Source organism: Penaeus chinensis, chromosome 28, assembly GCF_019202785.1.
Source record: "Penaeus chinensis breed Huanghai No. 1 chromosome 28, ASM1920278v2, whole genome shotgun sequence".
Taxonomy (NCBI): Eukaryota; Metazoa; Arthropoda; class Malacostraca; order Decapoda; family Penaeidae; genus Penaeus; species Penaeus chinensis.
Genome location: NC_061846.1, coordinates 2807477 through 2817476, shown reverse-complemented (window position 1 = coordinate 2817476; position 10000 = coordinate 2807477). Strand labels below are relative to the sequence as shown.

Here is a 10000-nt window from a genome sequence, read left to right as displayed (position 1 = left end):
AGGAGAGGGAGAGAGGGGAAGAGGGGAAAGGGGAGGGAAAAAGGGGAAGAGGGAAAGATGAGGCAGAAACGGGAAGAGGAAAAAGATGAGGGAGAAAGGAGAAGGGGGAAAATAAGAGAGAAAAAGGGGAAGAGGGGAAAGGGGAGGGAGAAAGGGAAAGAGGAAAAGGACGAGGGAAAAGGGGGGAGAGGGGAAAAGACGAGGCAGTAAGGGGGAAGAGGGAAAAGACGAGGGAGAAAGGGGAAAGAGGGGAAAAGACGAGGCCGAAAAGAGGGGAGAGGGGAAAGGGGCGGCGGAGAGACTCACCTTGCCGAGCCTCTGGGAGTCCAATGGCGCAAGCTAATAGTTTCGTGAAGAAGAAGAGAGACCTCATTGAGGTGTTGCGCCCATCGAAAGCCAGCGCGACTGAGAAAGACCATGGAATAATGTGCCAGAGAAACAGACACTTGGTTCTCACTGCACCATGTGGTCTTTTCATTGCTTTTATTCATTTCTTATGCTTCATTTATTTATTTTTTTTTTTTTTCAGCGTCTCTTAAACTCTCTCTCTCTTTCTCTCTCTCTCTCTCTTTATAAAGTCAAAAGCTTTCTCTTTGTTACTGTATTTTTATCTGATGGATGGAAGAAGATTTTTTTTTTTTTTTTTTTTTTTTTTTTTTTTTGGTAAAGCAAGAAGAATTATCTTTTTTTTTTTTATTTATATATAAATCTCAAACGAAATTTCTCCCGAGCTCTTTCCCCAAAGAGAGTTTAGACGCATCTACACATGACAGACAGACAATAAACATTCTTTCTGATTCTCCTTCTTCTACTTTACATTCATGAACGAAACTGGACCATAACAAAAAAAAAAAAAAAAAAAAAAAAAAAAAAAAAAAAAAAAAAAAAAAAAAACGAAAAATAAAACAAGAATAATCAAAATGAAAATTGAAAAATGAGCATAAATAGCCGTCATGCCTTAGCTGATGTGCAAAAGAATGGGATGGAGACCAGCCTGTGATTCAGCATGAGTCCAGAGATTCATATTAAGCTCTGGAGTGAAGCACGTTCGATGCCCTGATTGTGTTTTGTTAATTACAGTTAAGCATTTACTAATTGTTAATATTATTATGTTACCCTTGTTATTATTAAAATTATTATTACTCTTGTTAATATTATCAATATTATTACTCTTGTTATTATTATTGTTAATATTATTATTATTATCATTATCATTATTATTATTATCATTATTATGATTATTGTTATTACTATCATTACTTTTATTATCATTATCATCATTATTATTATTATTATTATTATTATTATCATTATTATTTCCATTATTATTATTATCATTATTAGTATTACTTCTATTATTATTATTATTATTATTATTATTATTATTATTATTATTATTATTATTATCATCTATCATCATCATTATCATTATTAAAATCATTATCACTATTATCATATTTATAATTCTTAGCCTCACTATTATAATGATAATCATTATCATGAGATAATTAAAAAAACATGAAATTCATAATGACGATACCAATTAATCTAAAGCACAGTGCACTGCTCTCGTCCGTCTCCAACGTGACCTGTTCTTCCTATGACCTATGACCTTGGACCTATTTTTTAAAAAATTATTATTATTATTAGTATTATATATATACTTTTTTTTTGGGGGGGGGGGGGCATTGATGATGTCATTTCCTGTCATAAATATAGACTAAAAAATGCTCCCTTTTCTCAATCTCATGTGACAAATAATGTTTACCATCTAACCTTTCGTGCAAATGAAGTTATATTTTAATGGTGCATGTTCAGAAGTAAGGGGTAAGTGTGTTCATATGTTCAAAAGTTATGCTTTTGTGATATCACGTTCAAAAGTAAAATTTAATGTGTTCATATCATATCAATCATACTTATGTGATCTTATTTTTAAGCATGTTCATATGTTAAAAAGTTCAAAAGTTATATTCATGTGATATCACTATTACGAGCAGTATTCGCCTTACGCTCAAAAGTTATTTTTTAAATGACGTCTCATTCAGTATGTTCAAAGGTGATTCTTATGTGATTTTGAATATGGGTTCAAAAGTAAAGTTCATTACAGAACCTCATGTTCAAATAGTTAAAAGTAACGTTCATCAAGTGATCTTACTTTCAAGAGTAACGTTCAGCATGTGATCTTAGGTTCAAGAATAACGTTCATCATGTGATCTTAAGTTCTAAAGTAACGTTCAGCATGTTATCCTAGGTTCAAGAATAACGTTCAGCATGTGATCTTAAGTTCTAAAGTAACGTTCAGCATGTGATCTTAAGTTCGTAAGCAAAGTTCATCAAGTGATATTACGTTCGACATGTGATCTTAATTCTAAAATAACGTTCATCATGTGATCTTAAGTTTTAAAGTGACTTCACTTGAACTTCACGACGTTGCAAGAGCACACACCCAGCCATCTAATCTTGCCACGAACAATAATGGCTGTTCACGAAAATGGTCAAGATAATGAAGATGATGATAATAATGATAATGATAGTGATGATGTTAACGATTATGATCATGATAATAATGATGATGATGATGATGATGTTAATAACAATAACAATAACAATAATAATAATAATAACAATAACAATAACAATAACAATAACAATAACAATAACAATAACAATAATAATAATAATAACAATAACAATAACAATAACAATAACAATAACAATAACAATAACAATAACAATAACAATAACAATAATAATAACAACAATTATAATAATAATAATAATAATAATACTAACGATAACAATAACAATAATAATAATAATAATAAAAGCCTAATAATAACAACGAAAATAGCGCTATGAGTAACAGTCTTGGTTGCAATAAGGAAAAGAACGACAATGGCAAAACAAATGACAATCTCTAGAGCAGGATATCGACTAAGGAATCTAAAGCTATATATCTATATTTCTATTTTTTTTTTTTTTTTTATCGTACTTATTGATTACTCTTTTACGCGCGAGAGGAAATGGAGATACAATTACAGATAACAAATAAACAAACACAATTTACCTCGTTATTTTTCGTTTTTGCTTTTTTTTTTTTGTTTTGTTTATTCTTCTTTACGAAAGGCGAAAGAAGAAAACAGAGGAGGAGGAAAAGGATGAGAAGAGGGAAATAGGAAAGGAGAAGAAAGGGGAGAAGAAGAAGAAAATGGGAGAAAATGTAAGTAGAATAATAATAAGAGGAGAAGAGAAAATGAGGCGGAAATAAGGAGAAAAAGAAGAAGAAGAAGAAGAAGAAGTAGAAGGAGAAGAAAAAGGGAAGGAAAGAAAAAAGAAGACCGAGGAAAGTGATAGATAAAGGAAGAAGAAAGTGAAATAATAAGGAGAAGAAAAAGGGAGAGGAAGAGGCGACGAAGACGAAAAATATTTACAAGGAAAGCGAAAATGGGAAGAGCAAAAGAAGGAAGAACACGATCAAGAAGGAGAAAGGAAGACGTAGAAAGAAGATAAGGAAGAGAAACATAGAAGGAAGTATAACAAGAAGAAAGATAGGAGGAAGGCAAACGACAGAAAAATATGGAAATGAAGAATTAAGAAATACAAGAATATTTGCAAAATCGGAGAATAATAATAATAAAACAATAAAAAGAAATGCAATATTTTTTTTTCTTTAAAAGTCGAAGAAGGGAAAAGGAAAAAGACCGCGGAAAAAGGAACAAAAAGATGAGAACGAAGGAGGAGGAGAAAGAAAGAAGAAGAAGAAAACAAAAAAACACGAAAAGAAGGATCAACCGAAACAAATAAAAAAAAAGAGAGAGAAGGAAGCAAGAAAAAATAAGAAAGAGAGAAAGAAAGAAAGAAAAAAGAAGAAGAAAAAGTAAAAACAAAAAACAAAAAATAAAAAAGCAGGAAGCAAGAAAAAAGAAAGAAGGAGAGGAAATAGAAAGCAAAAAACAACAACAACAAAAAACAAACAAAGAGAAGGAAGCAAGAAAAACAAGAAATAGAGAAAAAGAAAGAAAACATCAAGAAGAAAAGAGCAAAAACATCACCAAACAAGAAAACAAGAAAGAAGAAAGAAAGAGAGAAAAAAACGAAGAAGGAAAAATAAACAAACCACAAACAAACAAAACAAAAACAGTACACAAACAAACAGAAAATACCTGGACCAACCATCTCCTTGCCATTTTCCTCCTAAAAAGAAACTCAAAAGGAAGACGAAGACTCAGGCAGAGAGAAGAGCAGCGAATCGGACAAGTTGGTGCAATGAGAGGCATGCAACAGACGGGTGCAATCTGCAAAGCGAGGTGCTGCAATGTTGCAGGGTTGAGAGGAGGAGGTTTGCAATCCTGTAATGGTGGACTTTGGACTCGTGTTCATTCTTACTTAAAAAATATATATATATATATATTTATTTTTTTCCTTATTTTTTGTTTTCTCTTTTTCTCTATCTCTCTCTTTTTTTCAGTAAATTGGGTGAATAGGAGAGTAGGTGAATAAATTGGATAATATGACAAAATAAGAAGTTTTTTGAGGACTTAGAAAGTATCAGAATCGAAAAAAAAGTGAAAGAATAATATAGAATACTGTAAATAGTTACGAAGAAAACGGAATAATTACGAAGATGAGAGAAAGAGAAAGACTGAATAATTCTAAGATAGAAAATAACTCAATAAACGAGAGATTAACAAAATGAAAACGGAAAGATGAAAATAAAAATATTCGAAAAATAGTAACCGAGAGAATACATGATAATTAAATAGTAAATAGATTTTTTTTTTTGGAACCCAAACCGAATTTTTAATTTTCATTTTCATTGTTTTTTTCCCTTTTTTCTCTCAACAGTCCATCATCTATACAGCAATATACAAACCGTTTTATCAGAGAACCAAGAAGATTAAAACAATAAAATTCAGGTAATTAAAAAAAAATATGAGGAAAAATACCTGCGTATAAAATATTTTGTTTATATAAATATACCCATTGTGTAAATAAAACAATCTAAATCATATTAGAATATATAAAAAGAACAAAAAAAAAAAAAACTACACACACACAGCAGCAAATAATAATAACAACAACAACAAAAAGGCGACGAACCTAAAATAAAATCAAAACCAAGAAACAGAAAAAAAAAACAAAAAAATAAAACAAAATTTAGAAAAATAAAATCAAAATTACACCCTTCCCCCCTCCCCCCCCCCCCCCCACCAACCAAAAAACCAAAAACCGATTTCCCTTCAAATATATAAAGAAAGGAAAAGAAAAACAAAAAAAACAAAAAATAAAAACAAAACCCCAAATAAAAAGGGGGGGGGAGGGGGGGGAAAGGGGGGAAAGGGGGGGGAGGGGGGGAGGGGGAGGGGGAGAGGGGGGGGGGAGGAGGGGAGAGGGGGGAGGGGAGAGGGGGGGAGGGGGAGGGGGGAGGAGGGAGGGGGAGGGGAGGGGGGGAGGAGGGGGAGGAGGGGGGAGGGGGAGGGGGAGAAGAGGAGGGGGGAGGGGAGGGGGAGAGAGGGGAGGGGGGAAAAGGGGGAAGGGGAGGGGGGGGGGGGGGAAAAGGAGGGGGGAGAGGGGGGAGGGGGGGGAGGGGAGGGGGGGAGAAGGGGGGGAGGGGAGGGGAAGAAAAAGGGGGAGAGGAAAAGGAGGGAAAAAGGGAGGGGGGAAGGAAGAAGAGGGGAAGGGGGGGGAAAAAAGAGGGGGGGGGGGAGAAAAGAGGGGGGGGGGGGAAGGAAAGAAAAGGAGAGGGGGAAAAGAGAAGGGAGGGAAAAAGAAAGAAAGGGGAGGGGGAGGGGAGGAGGAAAAGGGAAAGGGGGAGAGAGAGGGGGGGAAAAGGAAGGGAAAAAAGGGGGGGGGAGAAAAGAGGGGAAGAAGGGGGAGGGGGAAAAAGGGGGGGGGAAGGGGGGAGGGGGGAAGGAAAAGGGGGGGAAAAAAAAAGGGGGAAGAAAGGGGGGGAAAAGAAAAAAAAAGGGGGAAAGAGGGGGGGGAGGGGAAAAGAGAGAAAGGAGGGGGAAAGGAGGGGGAGGGGGGAAGAGAAGAGAAAAGAAAAAGAGAGAGAGAGAGAGAGAGAACCATGGTTAGTAATGTGGACAAAAAAAAAAAAAAAAAATACTGGTAATAGTTACGGTAATTAAAGTTCTCATAATGACAATAGTACGATTAATAACACTGATAACAACATTAATATCAACAACAATTGCAATGATAATCAACATCATAATGACGACAGTAATAATAAAAATAATACCAAAGACAATATTAATACCAATACCAATACCCATCAAAAAAAAAAAAAAAAAAAAAAAATGCCAACCGAACTCGACCCTCCCCCCCTCCCCCCTTCCCCCCCTCTTTAACCCCCCCCCCCCCCCCACACACACGACCTGCCCCGACGACCTACTCCTTCAGATCCTCAATGAGCGCCTGCTTCTGGTTGATCTCCTGACGAAGTAACACGACCTGCTTCTGGTGGAGGTCGCGGTGGGTCTCCATCTGCTTCTCCAGGGCCTCCTTCGACTCGCCCTCGGATATGGAGAGTCCCTCGGCCGCCTTGAGCCTCGTCACGTCCTCCGTCAGAGTGTCCACCTGCAGGAGGGGCCAAAGTTAAGGGCGGCTGGGAATCTGAGGCGCGGGAGGATGAGGGAATCCGAAGTAGGATGAAGGGGTCTATCTATCTATCTGTTATCTATCTGTTATCTATATGTTATCTATCTGTTATCTGTCTGTTGATTTATCTGTTATCTATCTATCTATCTGTTATCTGTCTGTTATCTATCTGTTTATTTATCTTTTATCTATCTGTTATTTATCTGTTATCTATCTGTTATCTATCTGTTGATTTATCTGTTATTTATCTGTTATCTATCTGTTTTATTTATCTGTTATCTATCTTTTGATTTATCTGTTTTATTTATCTGTTATCTATCTGTTGATTTATCTGTTATTTATCTGTTATTTATCTGTTATCTATCTGTTATCTATCTGTTATCTATCTGTTATCTATCTGTTATCTATCTGTTATCTATCTGTTATCATTCTGTTTATCTATTCATCTATCTATCTTACCATCTATCTATTTATTTATTTTTCTATTTATCTATCTGGGAATCCATCTACATATCTATCTATTTATATACCTTTTTATTTATCTACTTTTCTACCTATCTATTTATATGTTTATCTATTTATCTATCTTTTTATCTATCTATCTATTGATCTATTTATCTATCTGGCAATCTATCTACCTATCTATCTTTTTATCTACCTATCTACCTATCTTTATTCATCTACCTACCTACCTATCTATTTATATTTTCACTTTATCATCCATTTCTATATATATCTACTTAATGGACGAAGGAAATTGTTAATTAGTCTATCTTTACAGACATACATAATTATTTCCAGTACAAAGAGACATTTTCAAAAATTATTTATAACGAGTACTTGGGAATACAAACACAATAGGAACTTCATTATTCAAATCGAGACCAATTACTGAGAAGCAAAATAAAACTTTAATAATGTGGTGGTGAGATCAATATGATTCCGGGAAAAATGAATGTCATTTGTGTTGGAGATTATAAATATCTATTAGCATAAAAAAATGAAAATTGTGTTGATGAGATGAGTGAGCTTCCACGAAAAATTAATGTTGTTTGTGTTAGTGATGAAAAAATATTTATTAGCATATGAAAAAAAGGAGATTAGTATGGAGAAAAAAAATAGCATTATCTCCCTTAATTATGAATTTCCTTTTATTGCGATGTTTTTTTTTTTTCTTCCTCATTCGTGTCCTCCTTTATTCTCCTTATTTTCTACCTCTCCTCATTTCTCTTTACATTTATTCTCCGTCACACCCACCTGTTACCTTCAGTTCATTTCCCTTTTTACTTATTATCCCTCATCTCCGCCCTTCCTCATTCTCCCTCGTTCTCTTTCTCCCTCTCTCATTCCCTCTTCCCCTTTCTCCCTCCCTCCAAGCACTCCTTCATCCCCCCCATACTCACTCTCCCTCATCCCCCTACCTCCTCCCTCATTCTCCCTTCTCCCTCTCCTTATTCCCTCTCATCCACCCAACCCACCCTCCCTTCCCTTTCCCCTTTACTCCCCACTTTCTCCTCCCAGCCCTCCCTCCGCCCACCCGTTCCTCCCACCCCCCACCCAACTGTTCCTCCCAACTCTCCTTCGCCCAACACCCTTCCCCCACCCTTCCCCTCCTCCCTCAACCCCCTCCTCCTCACCCTTCCCACTCCCTCATCACCACCTGTTCCTCCCCTCCCTCCTTCGCCCTACACCCTTCCCGCACCCTTCCCCTCCACCCCTTCCACCCTCAACCCCTTTGCCCTTCTCCCTCCCCCTTGCCCTTCCCCCACCCCCTTGCCCCCTTGCCATCCCCCTCCCCCTCTCCCTTGCCCTTCCCCCTCTCCCTTGCCCTTCCCCCTCCCCCTCGTCCTTCCCCCTTCCCCCACCCCCACCTGTTCCCACCCCTCCTTCGCCACCACACCCTTCCCCCACCCTCCCCCCCCTTCTCCCTTGCCCTTCCCCCTCCCCCTCGTCCTTCCCCCTTCCCCCACCCCCACCTGTTCCCCCTACTCCTTCGCCCCTCCCCCTTCCCCCTCCCCCTTGCCCTACCCCTTCTCCCTCGCCCTTCCCCCTCCCCCTCGCCCTTCCCCCTACCCTCACACCCACCTGTTCCTCCAGTTGCCTCTTCCTGACCTCCACCTCGTGCATACTCTCCTGAAGCGTCTTCATTCTGGCCTCGTGCTGGCTGATGAGGAGGCGGCACTCGCTCAGCTCTTTCTCGTAATCGTCGATCTTCTTGTTGCAGTCGCCCTGTGGGGGGGAAGGGGAAGGGGAGGGAGGAGGGAGGGAGGGAATGGGGTGAGGGAGGAGGGAGGGAGGGAATGGGGTGAGGGAGGGAATGGGGGAGGGATGGGAGAGGGATGGGGGAGAGGGAAGGGAGTAGTTGGGGGAGGGAAGGGATTGGTTGAGGGAGGAAAGGGGGAGAAGGGAGGGGAGGAGAGGGAGGAAAGGGGGAGAGGGAGAGAGAGGGAAGGGGAGGGGGAAGAGGAGGAGAAAGAGGGAAGGAAGCGAGTAAGGGGGAGGGACGAAGAGGGAGAAGGACAGAGAGAGAAGGGGGAGCAGGAAGGGAGAGGGAGGGGGAAGGAGGGAAGGAGGAAAAGGGAGAGGAGAAAGGTGGGAATGGGAAGAAAGGAAAGTAATGAAGAAGAAGTGAAGGAAATCGAAGGAAGGTGAGAAGTGAGGGAAGAGGAGATAGATATGACGAAGAAAAAAGGAAGAGGGAGGGTAAGGGTGGGATAAGGGAGAAAGGAGAGGAACGAAAAGGAGAGAAGGAGAAGATAAAAATATATATCAGTAATTATGGATTTGGCGAGAGAATACACATAAGGCATAGATTTATTATGAAATAAGCCAGGATAAAACTTTCTGTTACAGAGCAGCTTTCATTTTAATCTCTATTAACAATAACGAACATAAGTTTATTATCCTTATGCATTGACTCGAGAACAAGTAACAAAATAAAATAGATACAAATCCCAACACATAAAAAAACAACAACAACAAACCATCCATAAACATAAAAAATAAAAACAAATCAATCAATAAAAAATAAATAAATAAGGAATAATCAATAACAAAAAAAAAAAAAAAACAACAACAAAGCTTTAAAAACATACCTGGAAGTTTTCCAAGGTGCTGCAGCGCTGGACCAAATTGCGCACCTCGCTCTTCATTTTGGAGACGTACAGACGCGCCATTGTGAATTCCTCCTCCAGTTTATTGGGGTCTCCTGAGTTCTGAAATTTGGCGTTCGTAAATTAGTATATTAAATGTAAGTATATCTCATAAGTTTCAAATGTTAGTATACTGTATGTTGTGAAATTTTTTGTAATGAAATACGTTTAGATATTAATATATCTCCTAGGATAGTTATGGACAGTTATGACTAAAATGTGAAATTTTTTTATGAATACATATT

At 38.3% G+C, this 10000-nt stretch overlaps 1 protein-coding gene across 1 annotated transcript in view; it reads right to left on the bottom strand.

Annotated features, from left to right (window-relative positions):
- LOC125040014 (kinesin heavy chain-like) overlaps window positions 1-10000 on the bottom strand; it is a 184285-nt gene that overhangs the window by 24048 nt on the left and 150237 nt on the right. The window contains 4 exon segments of the mRNA XM_047634422.1: window positions 417-456; window positions 6398-6582; window positions 8689-8832; window positions 9699-9818. Of these exon segments, the coding sequence (XP_047490378.1) occupies window positions 417-456; window positions 6398-6582; window positions 8689-8832; window positions 9699-9818 (489 nt within the window).